At 41.3% G+C, this 15,287-nt stretch overlaps 1 protein-coding gene across 1 annotated transcript in view; it reads left to right on the top strand.

Annotated features, from left to right (window-relative positions):
- The first annotated feature begins 5,382 nt into the window (after nucleotides 1-5,382).
- TPRG1 (tumor protein p63 regulated 1) overlaps nucleotides 5,383-15,287 on the top strand; it is a 207,473-nt gene continuing 197,568 nt past the window's right edge. The window contains exon 1 of the mRNA XM_008705164.2: nucleotides 5,383-5,888. Within this exon, the coding sequence (XP_008703386.1) occupies nucleotides 5,877-5,888 (12 nt within the window). The 5' untranslated portion in view covers nucleotides 5,383-5,876. The remainder of the gene's footprint in view (nucleotides 5,889-15,287) is intronic.

Raw genomic sequence — 15,287 nt, 5'->3', positions numbered from 1 at the left:
GACTGACAAGATTTCTGATGTGGAGAAGGGGAGATTGGAGAGTCATAGACCAGAGTGTAGAAAATATGTGGCCTATTCAAAATTGGGTCTTGGAAATGGCCGACAGACTCATTAAAAAATGCTCAACATCACTAATCATCAGGGAAATTCAAATCAAAAGCACAATGAGATATCACCTCACATTTGTTAGGAGGCTGTTAACAAAAAGATAAGAGACAACAAGTTTTGGTCAGCCTGTGGAGAAAAGGGAACACTTGTGCACTGTTGTTGGTGGGAAGTAAATTGGTACAATCACTATGAGAAACAAAATGGAGGCACTGGGCGTTATACTCAACCAACGAATCATTAAACATTATATTAAAAACTGATGATGTACTATAACTTGGCTAATTGAATTTAAATTAAAAAAATGTAGGTTCATCAAAATATTAAAAATAGAACTACCATATTATCCAGCATTTCCTCTTCTATATATATCCAAAGGAAATTAATCAGTCTGGAAGAGATATCTGCACCCCCATTTTCACCACAGCATTATTCACGATAGCCACAACATGGAGACAACCTAAGTGTCCATAAATGTGTAAATGGATAAAGAAAATATGATATATATTTATAATGGAAAATTATTCATCCATAAAAAAGAAGGAAATCTTGCCATTTGTGACAATGTGGATGGATGTTGAAGTCATTATGCTAAGCAAAATAGAAAAACACAAATGCTCTCTGTTCTCCTTTGTATATAGAATCTAAAAAAGTAGAACACAAAGAAATAGAGAATAGAATTGTGATTGCCAGGGGCAAAGGGGCGGGGGATGTAGAGATGTTGGTCAAAGGGTATAACTTTCAGCTATAAGAGGAATAAGTTCTGGGGATCAAATGTACGGCATGGTGACTGTAATTAGCAATACTGTATTATATATTTGAAAGTTGTTAGGAGAGCAAATCTTAAAGTTATCATCACACACACAAAATGGTAATTATGTGAGGGGATGGAAGTGTTAACTAACCTTTTTGGGATAATTATTTTGCAATGTATATGTGTATCAGATCATCATGTCATACACCTTAAACTTCTACATGTGATCTATCAATAGTATCTTAATGGAAAGGTGGAAAAAGGTGGAAAGAAGTTGAGTCTTGGCATCCTATCTCTTCTTCACCCTTGCATTCAGAGTAGTGCATCAGACACTTATGGAACGTCTCTGTTATGACAGACACTGTGTTTGGTGTTGGGGATCCAAAGACAGAGAGGACAGATTCACAGACCTCAGGAGCCTTTGAACTCATGAATGAGTGCTATTTATCAAATCAGTCTTTATCCTTTAAAAGTCCCTTGAATCCCTCCCATCTTCTATCCCCTCTTGAAAGCTTCACCATCCTTCAGCTGGAGGTCTTGTCTGTGCTGTGTACTTAGGGTAGTTCTGTACCCTCTCAGTCGTGGTCAGATGGGTCTCTCTCCCCTGAAGATCTTGTTCAAGAGACTGTGAGGACAAGAACAGCATCTTTTTCCTCTCCGAATCCCTCTCACTCTGATCAGGGAGTGGTGTTCAGAAGAAGTTCTTCCAATGATGAATCTCAAGGCTTGTGTCAGTCTCACCCTTATTCATTCAATGTCACGCTCGAGTTAGGGCAGAGGAATATCAGCCAGGGCCTGACTTCAGAAGGAATTGTCTGGCAAAGGAGACCCTGAAGCCAGGTCAGGGTCTGACTCCATCTCTAATTTGCACTTTATATGAATCTTCTCACTTCTTTGGCCTCTATCAACTTTCTCCACACAATTTTCTCACATATACTGTGGGAAGTAGGGGCAATAAGACACAGCTAAACCCATCCATGGCCTAGCCAATCACTGTTTTCATACATAGGTTCATCCGGCAAGCATTCATTGAGCATCAACTGTATAGGAGGCTTTGCGTCCTGCATCTCAGTTGTGCCTAATGGAATGCTTGCTCTACTCAACATACCCTCTGCTCTCCCACCCTCGTGCTCTAACCTCTGCTTGGCCTGCATCAACATTCCCCAGTCCCTCTGCTTTTTTGTTTTGTTTTCTAAATGCTTAGTTTTTATTCAGGCTTCTCAACTGTTATCTCCTCTGTAGAGACTTTTCTAGTTCCTCTTACCTCCAAACCAAGTGGAGCTTTGGTGGCATTAGATACCTTCTCTCTGGTGGGACTCCTGGACTCGGAGCACAGCTATTGACCTCCATGCCTTATCTTCCTGCTACACTGTGAGGGCTGTAAGAGCCGGATGCCCTGTAGTACTTAGCATGAGCCTTACCCATACTAGACGCCAAGTTAATAAGTGTCACACGGATTTATCTCTGCTTCCTTCTATAATAGTCTACAGGAGTGGTACTCAAATATTTTGGCTTCAGGACTCCATTCCACTCCAAAGAGCTTGTGCTTGCATGGATTATATTTATTCATAGATATGTGTTAGAAATTGAAACTCAGAAATTTTTTAAAATTCACAAATTCCCTTATTTTCCAAAAGAAAAAAAATTGGTGTCATTGTACATTTTTTCAAAACTAAAGTATGGTTTAATTGAAGACTGGTAGATTTTCTTATCTTCAATTAAATTTGCAATAATACATTGTTTAGTTGAAGTAGATGCTTTGTACAGATACAGAGTTGGAAAAGAGTGGGATATCTTACTAATGTTTTTAAATAATTGCAGACATTTTTCTTTGCTACTACATCAAAACTCAAGATATGGTAGTTTCTTAGAGTTTAGCTGCTTTGTGGAACTTGGAACCTATTAGTGAACACTTTGTATTCAGTTATGTTAAAATCCACCAGCCTATCTTGCATTTTCAGTGGCTGTTTTCCCAGGCATGGTTTTGTAACACCGTGCATTGGTCATTTGGAAAATACCAGTTCACTGGCTTATACCAGTCTTCCAAATGTTGACATATTTCATTCTAAAATTCAAATAATCACATTTGTCAATATCACCACTGATCTAACCAGAAAAGTTTTAAGTATGGGGAAACAGTTCAGTTTATGGTGGTAGATACACATTCCCAGCATTTTAATTTTTGACTGACAGCTCAGATTTACCGTTGGCAAAAGGTGCTGTCTATTTTGCCCTGGAAGTGACAGGCTCACTTTGTTCATTATTAGGAAAACGTCTGCCAAATACACAGGTTTAGACAACCACAGTTTGTCAGTCGTTCTTCCAGGTAAAACTGGAAAAAAGTGATTGGTACAAGCTTACATCTCAATTGTGTAACTACTTTTCTTTGAGGCAACGGTTATAGTTTAGTATGTGACAGAAGTACTTTATGCACGTTTCTCATCTTGCCGGGGAATAGAAAAAAATGTGTACTTGAGGCTTATTTTCAGTTTAATAAAATTAAATTTAATAAGATAAATATTTTTAACTGCTCCTTTATGAGTATTCTTAAGTAAAATTTACTTTTTAAAACAACTGTTGTTCATGGCTGTGAGGATTACAATGACTGGGAGTCCAATTTGGTATCAGTGCCTGGATACATGCTAGCTACTGCCCCTGCCCCCCACCCCCAGTTTTACCCCCTGTGGTGTTTACACCATCTGTTCAAATGTGAACACAGTAAAAATGACAAATAATGTCTAACATTATGGTGAAAACAATTTTGACCTTGTAGACCCTCTGAAAAGGTCTCAGGGATCCCCTGAATCTCCCCAACCGTATCATGAGTACTGCTAATCTACTGGTTTCTGTATTCCTCTCCCTTGATGTTATTTGTCTTCACTAAGGGTGAAAATAAGACCCATTTCCACTAGATCAATACTGAAGATTTGGGGAGAGAGATGAAATTTTTCTCCTTGATGTCACTGCTTTCAACAATTTCGTTCTTTCCTTGGTGTACACATGATATCCTTCCATAGGAGCCGGTGACCTATCCAGGGGACCACAGACCTGACACTGATAAATCGATTGGGTCCCGAGACACAGGGCAGAGACAGAGAAGACAAGAGAGTAGGAGAAAGGAAAGCACAAAAGGAAATAAAACTTGAAGAAAAAGAATAGGAGAAAGAAAGGGAGAAGACCTGAGGAGAGAAAGCAGGAAGGGAATAAAGGAAGAGAAAGAGAGACACTAAGAGCAAAGCCAAGAAGACAATGGTCCAGAGGTGAGGGCCCTGATGATTCCCTTGGAATCAGGACCACAACTAGCCTTGATATTGCAAGAGTCACTGTCCTCTCTGGGTCTGACAGTTCCCATTCTGCAAAACAAGAGTGCTGGAAGGGGAGGGAGTGGTCCAGAAGGCAGCGGTGCAGGGTCTTTAGGAGTTCCTGCACTCCCCAAATTGTGAGCAAAATCCCGTGTCTGCTGGTTTTTGCCTAGGCAGGGAGTGGCTTGTTTTCATCAGTTACTCAAAGGTCTCTTTACCAAATTGTATGAAGAACCACTTACGTGGATGGTTTATGATCTTTTCTAACCCTAAAACTTTATGATTCTTGCATGGAAGGGGACCCTGTAGACTGATACTAAAATTGTTTTCTGGCTCTAGAGGTTCACCTTCATTGTATTTTTTTGAGTCTGAGCAAAATTCAGGATGAAGTCTCTGGCCTCTATAATGATCTGTTCTCTCCTACGTAGGGGGGGAAAAAAAGCAGCAGTCACTGGGAGTCCTGAATGCTTGTCACACTGCAGTGCCCAGCAGGTAGGACAGGTGGGAAATCAGAGTCTGGGGGGCCACTGAGCAGAGCGACTGCCCGTGGTGTGCATGCAAACAGAAATGGCTTCACTCTGCATGCCAGAGCCGCAGCTCCTCTGGTCTCAGCTTGTTGACTTGGTCCCAGGGAAGGAACAAAGCTGGCCAAGTCCAATGAATGGCCGGCAGTGGAAAACCAGTGCTGCTGTCTGCTGGCAGGCAGGGCGGCCGACACCACACTCGGTCAGCTCCCCCCAAGCGGCGCTCTCCTTCCCCCCACCATGGCTGGCTTTGGCAAGGCTGCCAGGCCTGGGAATGCAGGAAGTTTTGGGTCACGGTGACCTCTAGTTGCTGATGCCAGATGAAATATGCCCTGGAGTTTCTCCAGGGTCACATGGTGTGTGGAGCAAGAGAAGGCAGGGCTGCTCTTGTGCTGACAAAGTGGATTTTGGCTCCAAAATGGCACCCCTTGGGGAGTAGGAGGGGTTGTGGGTGGGAAAGGGGGGGCAGGCGAGGCAGTGGCATGAGAGTGGGCAATAGGGAGAATCGGTCTTGCTTTTTTCATCCCCTTCAGCCTTCCAGGAAGCCACTTGCTCCTGGAGGTAGAGGCACACCCCCAAATCTGGGGCGCAGAAATTTAGGGAAAGGTTTCTGTGCATTGTTGTTGTTTATTTGGCAAGATGGGTGAGTTTCGAGCTCTCCACGCCCTGGGCCTCATCGCGCGATAAAGCTGGAGAGTACATGGGGTTTGACTTAATGCTCCTCAGTAGTTCAACTGCTCAAAATGGAAAGGAAGTGGGCTTTCAGCCCCTATCTGGGAAAATAAGTCCTCTGCCTTTTCCTTCCTGCTGAAATCTCGCTTCACCTCATGCTGACATGCTGTTCTCCTGAACCCCAGACTCCTAGAGGAGGCTCAGCTGTTCCAAATAGGGCCTCGACCAGAAAGCCAAAGATGGACACCAGTCTTTGGTCCCACTTAGGTCTGAGGTGCCCAAATACAGTCCCTGAACCTTGGCCTGGGCAGAGGGAAGGGGCTTGGCTACTTTTGCTTTCAAGAGTCAGGAGCAGAGGCCTAAAATGGAAACAGCTGAGAAGAAAGGAGCCAAGTCAAAAACAAGATCCAGCTGAAGGAGGTCAGGCCCGATAAGCAGGCTGATCACAGGCTTGAAAAAGAGGTCAGGTCCCAAGAGCTGAGCGGGAGCAGCAAGGAGTGTTTCTGCCAAGGGAAGACAATGGCCTGTGAGGTAGGTGGGCTGTGCTCTTCCACTCCGCATTCGGCTTCAGTTAGCGGAGTGAGGCCTTGCTGGCTTCTCTCTTGTTCTCTGCTGACCGCCGAATTTTCTAGGCTTAGTTGAAATGGGGAGAGGAAGGGTATGCTTGAGCAACTAGAGGCGAGGAATCTTTGGGGAAAATGAAACACATCCAATCTCCAGCTCCAATCTCACCTCCTCCAAGAACCCTTGCCAAGTCACTCCCCATGGGTCTTGGCTCTACCTCTCTACCCCACTCTATTGCACTTCATATTTTGTTTCTGGTATGTATCTCAAACTGTCACGTAATAAATTACTTAGTAATAGCAATGCCTGATATTTGTACCGTGTATCTCTGTTTGCAAAGTTTATTGCTTTTGTGAATATATACTCAGTTCTCTATTATGATCTTGAGAAATAGCTGAATGGTTATTGATAGTCTGCTTTATATAGAGGCAAACTGGTACAAAATGCATAGACCTTGATTCCTTCAGGTAAGAGTTTGAATATAGGCTTTAATTACTGGCTGACCACGGGAGCTAGGACAGCTTGCTTGACCAGCTCAGGCAGCTGGTGGTGCCACCACGAGAGATCCGGACCCTCTTATATGTTACTGGAGTCACTGTAGCTTCCACCAAGAGCTACATTTTTGGTAAAAGAAAATCCTGCCCTGGCATACACAGAAAAAAAAACAACAACATTATTTTGGAGGCATCATTTTTTTTTTTTTTTTTTTTTTTTTTTTTACCAACATTCTGTTTGGAACCCTGAGCAAATGCCATGGTTTTCTAGCATCAAAACAAGTTTATTCCAAAGTTTCTTTTGGAAATTTGAAGGCAGTGAACTCTGCCAGAGTTCACATCATAGCTTTCCTTGGCAGCTGTGCCCTTGGGTTATTACTGCTCCTCCAGGCACATCCCTGCACCCCTGTCCTGCTTTGATTCCTTTCCCCTTTTCCCTTCTGCACACGCTACCCCTTCCAACCCTTTGCGTTGCAACTTTGAAGCTTGCCTGTCCATGCTGACAAATTCTCTCCTATTGTTAGTCTTTTTATAGGGTTCATTCCCTACCCTCTGTCGTAACTGGAACCTGGTCTCCCCAGGGGGACCACTTACCTGGAAGTTCTCTTATGGGGAAGGCCAATACATTTTCTTAAATTTTACCCAGAAGCAGAGCAATGTGACCTCTCTCTATACCCCATGTTGTTCCTTCCAAATCATCCTTCTTCCTCCAGTTCCCTGTTTCTCTTGAAAAAACATGGCGTTTGGATCTACCATCCAAATCCTCCACACTCCCCCCACCCCGGCCCCCCCTCTCAACCATGGACCTCTTATTCTCCCTTCACATTCATTGATTCATTAAAGACTGAGGGCCACAACTTGTTTTTCTCTTTCCTTCCCTAAGTCCGGCCATTATTCTGAGTGATCAGTATCCAGAGGACTGTCTGATTCCTTGTCTTTCAAACACTTTAAAATTTCATCCTCTGACCACAAACCTCTCATTGCATCTCTTACCCCTTCATGGGTTCTCTGGTGTCTTTGAGCTTCCTTGTGCTATCCATGCCTACCTTCCCCCACTAACAGTCCTTCTTTGATTTCCTGTTCTTCTAATCATCCTGTCCAGCCTGGATGGCCATTCTCTTGTTGGTATCGTAAATCCCTCTCCTTGGACATTGCACATTCTGAATCAGCTCTACTCTCTGTTTCCTTGCTCCTGCACTTAGACCACCGAGCCAGCTGGGGGAAATCATGCCGCCACATGAATTGATGCCACTATAAGTTCGTGTCTGGTCCTGAGTGACACCCGTATTGTCTTTTATGTATCAAGAGTTTGGTCCTTTTACTATTTTCGACGACAGACATTTTAGATTTTTCTGGAAACTCAGTTGCTCTATCCCATGGCTCTATCACTCTCAGCAAGGGACCATATTTGCTATGTCACAATGATGTTGAGTTTATCAGATGAGAACTATAGCTGGAACCATTCCTTATCTTGGCTACACCTGCTTCTGTGGAAGAGGCATTCTCTTCCCCTTTCATGTCAATTTTCCCCCTGAGCTCTGATCTCATATACCTCTTCCTCCTCCAGAACTTTGTTCTAGTAGTTCTCTCCTGTTCCTTGTATTTTCAACCTCTTCTTCACTACTTGCTTTTCCCCTTCAGCATGGAAAACTACCCATTTGTCCTACCTTAGCAACCCACACTTATTAGAAATTACATTCCATTGACATCTCCTTTAGCCAATGTTCTCTGCTTCCTACACCTACAAACCATCTAGTGTATACTTAGCTATTACTGACTCTGCTTCTCCAGCACCCACTCTTTCCTCAACCAGCCACAACCTGGCAGCTGCCTCCGCTACTCTGCATATGACCTTAAAGTGGGTAAACCCACAGATCTATTTGAGGCCCCTTTTTCTTGACCTCTCTACAATGTTTGATGCTCTGTGTGTTTCCTGTCTTTTGAAGTTTCTCTTTCCTTAGCCTCAAGGATGGCACTTTCTCCTACTTTTCCTGTTTTACCATTCATTTATTTTCTGTTTCCTTTGCAAGGTAATAATAACAAAAATAGCAAATATTTCTTGAGTATTCACTATTTGCTGTGCTGTATGGTCAGATATTTACATACATCTTTTTACTTGATTGATAGGAGCCTGGGAGATAGGTGCTATTATTATTTACCCTTTGCAGATGAGGAAGCAGGAATAGAAGTGTCTAACTGACATGTTCAAATCATGCTACTGTTAATATCAACTGAGCTGGGATTTGAACTCAGGCATTCTGGTTCCAGGGCAGGGACATAACCACCATGGACACTGTTGTCCCTGTTTCCTAAAGACTTTGTTTCTGGGGTTTCAGCTCCATTCTTTCTCTTTTCTCATCCTACGTACTCTTTGTAAATGAACTTGTCATTTGCTCCTATGCTCAGTTAATTCCTAATTCTGTAATTTAGGTTAAGAAATAAGAAATCCAGCTAGAGTTATTGTTAAAAAAAAAATATTTTCCCTGACCTTTCCTTTATCTGCGTTTCTTTACCTGTGAAATGGGAATAGTAATCACACCTAGCTGACAGATGTACGTAAAAAGCTGATCTACCTTCATGGCCAGCTGATCACTCTCTTACATCTCGACTTGAATGTCCCACAGGTATCTCATACTCAACAGTCTGATACTGAACTGAGTGATGCCCCAAATATTTCAATATTGATGACTTCCTCCACTTTTATCTGCCCAATTGTCCTATGGGTAGTCTGTTTTTCTTCTCTTGGTCCTGCATATAACCTGTCTCCACGTTGGATCCTACTGATTCTAATGCTTAAATTGACTTCATTGCCTAAATCTAGACCTTTAAACCACTATGATTCCAAATAATTGCAGTGTCTTCCTACCTGAAATCCTTGCCCCTACTTCTTGTAGTCCTGAAATAGTATTAAAAAAAAAAAAGAAAGAAAGAAATCAGAGGACGTCTATTCTGCTCTGCCTAAAATTCTTCCATGGCTCCCTAATGCCTTGTTTTCATTTATTTGTTTGTTTAAAATTCTCCTTGCTTTCCTGCTTTGCCTTATTTTTGACACTCTCCTAACTTTTTACTTCTTGCCCCAGTAATGGGAACTATTGGCAATCCTTCAAATGCCAAGGTCTCTTACACCTCATCATATTTATAATTGCAGCTTTCCCTACCCATCTCCTCTTTCTCTAACAGTCCTTTATTTTTAAAGACTCCATGCAGGTATCATCTCTTGCATAAATGTTTTATCCTCATGCCCACGGAGTACTTTCGTGCTTTCTCCGAGTTTCTATAGCACCTGATGCCCACTTCTGTCAATCAATTAACATTCCACATCCTGTTTCTTAACTTCACTTTGCTCCCAGATGCCCCAGAGCTAGGGTTGGCAAACTATGGCCTGTGGATAAAATTTGGCCTCTTAACCCAATTTTGTAAATAAAGTTTTCTTGGAACACAGGCATGATCATTCATATAAGTGTTCTTTGTGGCTGCTTTTTGTTACAAGAGCAGAATTGAATAGTTGTGACAGGGTCTATATAATCCACAAGGCCAAAGTATTTACTGCATGGTCCCTTGCAGAAAATATTTGCAGACCTCTGATCTTACGTCAATTATGGTGTATCACTATAGCCAGATTCTTAGAGATGCCAATGCCTGGAGGGAGGAAGTAGATCAAGATCTTGCAGAGGATGAATGGCAAAGGAAGGGATATTTGGATGAATCAGATACACACTGTAAGCGGTCATGTTCCTACCTAACCCCACTGAGAATGTTGTAATGATCTATGTCCACACACATGTCCTTATGAAACACCTCTTAAGACTGTTAAGTCAGAGACTGTATGCTTTTCATCTTTGTGTCTTTCATGCGTAGCATGGTAATAAGCTATAAGAGGTTTAAAAAAGAAGGCATGGTTAAGCAGAAATAATTTTTGCAGGACCCTGTGATAGACTCACGGAATCCAAGGCAGAGGTGAACACCCAGTCCTTGGGAAAGGCAAACAATGGAGCAGATATGACTGCCATCAGCATCCAGGCTGTCTCACGTCTCTGCTGTCTTTCACTGTGCCAGCTTCATTTTTCCCTTTTACTGCGGACTTCCTCCAGCTGACAATAAGCATGGTCCTTCACAATTCGGAATACTTCGTCCTACAGTTTTTTAGCCATTGACCAGACTTCATCCTGATTTTCTCTTAGTCCCAAATCCCAGAATACTAAGTCAATTGACCATCACTTATGATCAGGAAGGAGGGATTAGGTGAGAAAATGAAAGTTTTTGTGATACGTATTGATAGACCAGAGAAACAGGAAGGCCCAAAAAAGAAAAGTGGTACTGTTCTGTTTTTGTTTTTTTGTTTTGTTTTTTAAGATTTATTTCTATTTGAGAGAGAACAAGAGAGTGAGCGGGAGAGGAGCAGAGGAAGAGGGAGAGAGAATCCTAGAGCCAGCTCCCCACTGAGCACAGAGCCTGATGAAGGGCTGGATCCCAGGACACAGAGATCATGACCTGAGCTGAAATCAAGAGTTGGTCACTTAACCAACACTGGTATCCCCAAAGTGGTACTGTTCTAGGATGAAAGGATGTTGGGTACATAAAGCAATGGGTGCAATCTATAATAGCTCTTGGTGGGTTCCCTACAGTAGCACTTGGTAGACGCTCCCTATAGCAGCAAGTAAGAGGAGCTTAACCAAGATATATTGGCTCAATAAATGAATGGGTGAATAAAATGAATAAAGGATTTAGCCTTTTTGAATCTCTTTTCCTCCTGTAAGGTGAGAATAGCATTTATTTTACAGGCTTGTATTGCGAATAAAGTACTCATGCACTGCTTGGCAGATAATAGACACTCAGTAGATGCTATCTAAATGTCTAATCCCTCATCTGGGTTGGGATTGGGAGGAGGATTTACGAAGAATGTAACATATCCAGTCACCTTTTAAAATTTCATCAGCATCATGATCTGATAAAACCTCTATCAGTCTCTGTGTCCCATCTTGTCTAATCATACTTAGGTCAACATAAAGCCCAGGACTCTTCCTTGGCTCAGGCTGAGCTGCCAGATTCCCTAAGGGAAACTCTAGGGCATCACAGAACAAGCTCTCATGTGCACCTATAAAGAGACTATATTCATATGTTCAGAAGATTAACAGAAACTCAAGGTTAAGAACCCCTGACCTCCTGGATCAATGTTTATTCTTTCACAAGCAAAGCTTCAGCTTACCTATTCACCAAACTAGCTCACATAGCCCACGCTCAAACTATTGATTCTTGCACTTTCTTGAATGTTCTGTCTCTGTTAGGTTGCTCTTTCTCTTTATCTACTATTAAAAGGATTCTTCTGCCTGGTTACTTTACTTGTCTAGCTCTTCCTCCTTCAGTGTCTGCTCCAGCTCGTAACTTTCCTGGCTTGTGCCCATCCACCTCCAGAAGTCCTTTAACAACTTTCCCCTAGATCTGGTACAGAACGCTTATGCTCAAGCCAGGTATCCTGGGGCTCTCACCTCCCACCCCAATTTCTCTTACCAAACTGTACCAAAATTCTAAACCCATAATGGGAAATACTAACAAAGATTTCTGATGAATGAAAATTTCCATCCAATGAAAAACTCTGTATGATAACCATTGATAGCTACTAAACTCCCAACAACTCTTCCGTGGTGGTGTTAGTAAAGCCATCCCACTCCTTATTATAGCTTCTGTCTCCTAGATGATTAACCATTTTGAGAGATGAAATTTCTCTTTTACTGAGAAGCGTTTCTTAAATCTTTCTGTTAAGAGGCACTTTCTAATGGCTTCTCCTGATGCTGGAATAGACTTTACAGGTTGTCTATTACAATGGTCCTTAAGGTTTGGTCTGAATTTTCTCTAGATGTCCCCAAGGGGTGATTGAATCTATATGTACATTTATGATTTATTTGTGACTTCTAAAGGAATACCTATTTCTTCCATCTGCCAAATTAGACATCTCCCACTCTTATCTGATTCTTTCTTACATACCAAGGAACATTTTGCCCTCCTGTGAACTTTAACCATGAAATCCTCTGGTATCCATTAGAGACCTTTGACGTCCCCTCTTCTTCATGTGACAGCTTTGTGTAAATATGTGGGATCCAGACTGTGTCTCCTTTGTTTTCTCTTTCCCAGCACCAGCAGCCTTAAATTCATTAACTATTGCTCCTATGTTAAGATTTTGAGTGCATTTACCTTTTTCTCAGGATAGATTATAATCTATCAATTTTCGTATTAAAATTCTTAATTTGGGGGTGACTGGGTGATGCAGTCAGTTAAGCATCTGACTTTTGGTTTCGTCTGGTCATGATCTCATGGTGATGAGATCAAGTCCCATCATGCTCCATGCTCAGTGTGGAGTCTGCTTGAGACTTTCTCCCATTCCCTCTGCCCCTCCAGCTTGTTCTCTCTCTCAAATAAATAAATAAATAAATAAATAAATAAATCTTTAAAAAATCATTAATTTTAACCAAATGACTCTTTTTGAAGCCTGTAGAAGAGAGGATGTCTAAAATGTCCTTCAGGCGTAATACATACTAGGTATATAGGGATTAAGTATTTTCTTTGGGTATAGAGACATTCTAATTAAGAAACATTTGTTGAGAATAGAAAGTTTAGCCTGAGTAAAAATTAGGTTGTCTGTTTTCATGATTGTTCTAGTCTTGTCTCAAAAGTAATAGGAGATTATCATCATGGTAGCATGAATAAAAACCAATGGTTACCCTGGCCTCCTGCTAGTGCTTTGGATATGTCAAGCTTTTTTCACCTCAAAACCTTTGCAAGTGTTTTTCCTTTACCAGGAATATTCTCTGCAATCTCTTTCCCTCAATTTTTTACCTGCCAGTTCCTTATGCCTCAAGTGTCTGAGAAACTTTCCCTTGATTCCTTTACCCTGCACCCTAATCCTCCACCTAATTTGGGTCACCCATCATTATTTCCCAACCCACCTTTAACTTTTCCTTATGGCAAACAGCACAATTTTAAATATATTTGTTGGTATTATTATTTAGCCCCTGGCTCCTGCATTAGACTGTAAATTCCAGAAAGACTGTAATCCTATCTGCTTTTGTTTACTGTGAAATTTTTAGTGCCTGGCAGAGAGCCTGGTTTATGTTGGGAATTCACATAGTATTTGCTGGATGAAGGCAGGCAGGCAGGCAGGCAGGAAGGAAAGAAGGAAGGAAGGAAGGAAAGGTAGGAAAAAAGGAAATGAAGGGAAGGGAAGGGAAGGGAAGGGAAGGAAGGAAAGATTCTTACAGCATACTGTTTTCTTTCTTCCTTGCTTATATTTGTACATGATTTTATTCTTTTCAAAGTGTTTTCATGTTCCTGTCATCTTAGGTAGGGAAGGGTGATGTTGTTCCAATTTCCATCTGATGACACTGAGGTCCAGAAAGAGGAACTAACACAAACTCACTTAGCTGGTGGCATGTGGAGCTGTGATTAGTGCTGGGACTACATGTTGACTCTTAGTCCAGGACTCTTTCTAGTAATATTTTTTAAGAATAAAGCTAAAGAGTTTCTTTTAGAAATAATTTAAATATGCATAAAGTGATTTTTAAATAAGATTTATTTATTTATTTTAGAGAGAGAGAAAGAGAGATACACAGACAGTGCTTGAGCAAGGGGATGGGCAGATAAAACGGGAAAGGGGAAGCAGGGAGTCTGATGCTGGGCTCTGTTCCAGGACCCTGAGATCATGATCTGAACTGAGATCATGACCTGAGCCTGAATCAAGAAATTGAATCAGATGTTCAATGACTGAGCCACCCAGACGCCCCAATTTTTTTTTAATCTTGGAAAAAAATACTATCTAATTCTTGGAAACATCTAGGTAAAATGAAATCCTCTTTTTTTTTTGTTTAGGAGACTTAATTTTTTTAGAGCAGTTTCAGGGTTATAGCAAAATTGAGCAAAACGTACAAAGATTTTCCCTATGTCCCCTGTAATTGCATGACTCTGATGGCTTGATTTCTTTATGTGACCTACTGTGGAGAAGAATGTAAAGGGAAGATCTCACTGACTTGGTCCCATTTCTTTGGGGTTCATAGAACTTCAGACAGACAGTATGGAATACATATTGATTAAAAGCAGGAAATAACTTCTCCATCCGAACACACGTATTTTCTTATGAGAGCATTTGGTCAAAATGAAAATTTAGTTTTTGTCAAATCAGTGGCTTAAAAATTAAAAACTCTCTCAAACATGCCTTTTGCTTCATGGTAGCAAATTCCCCCTTTTTTTCCCTATGGATTTACTTCGCTCTATTAGTCATTACCTTTGCAATAACACGTAGATTTGAAAACATTGCAAAATCATTCCTTTATAGAAATTCCCATATGTGGGCCCATGTTTCCCACTGAATCATGCTACTTTTCTTTCCTTATTTCAAATGAGGAAGGTCTGTTCTTCTGCATTCAAAAAATCCTACAGTCCCAGGGAAGTCCTATAGCGCAAACTTACTTTAAGTGAAAAATTACATAAACTGTTACAAATATTACACGAATTAATATATAATTTTAAAAATACTGCCTAATTTGTAGACTATCTCTGATTTATATCTCGGGTTATATAATTCCTGCATGTGGTATCATTTGTTTTCATTTCTCAATGGAATCAGCCAGGCTTTAATTCATTAGGGAAGACAAGTTTCTTAGAAGGTAGTATTCTTTTCTCACTTTGGAAAAAATAGCATTTCATAAAATTTTAAGGTCTTATGGTGGCAGAAGATTTTTTTAAAGCCATTTAGACCCCCTGCCTTTGAATTCTCTCTGCAATAAGCCCTCCAAACCCATCTGTTCCCTCCTTGAATACTTTGTGTGATGGGCAAATTACCACCTCACTTCCATACACACCCAGGGATAACCCAGGTTGATTG

The sequence above is a fragment of the Ursus maritimus genome, unplaced genomic scaffold (assembly GCF_017311325.1).
Source record: "Ursus maritimus isolate PB19 unplaced genomic scaffold, ASM1731132v1 scaffold_4, whole genome shotgun sequence".
Lineage (NCBI taxonomy): Eukaryota > Metazoa > Chordata > Mammalia > Carnivora > Ursidae > Ursus > Ursus maritimus.
The sequence above is the reverse complement of the archived record's forward strand: the minus strand, read 5'-3'. Positions and strand labels throughout refer to the sequence as shown.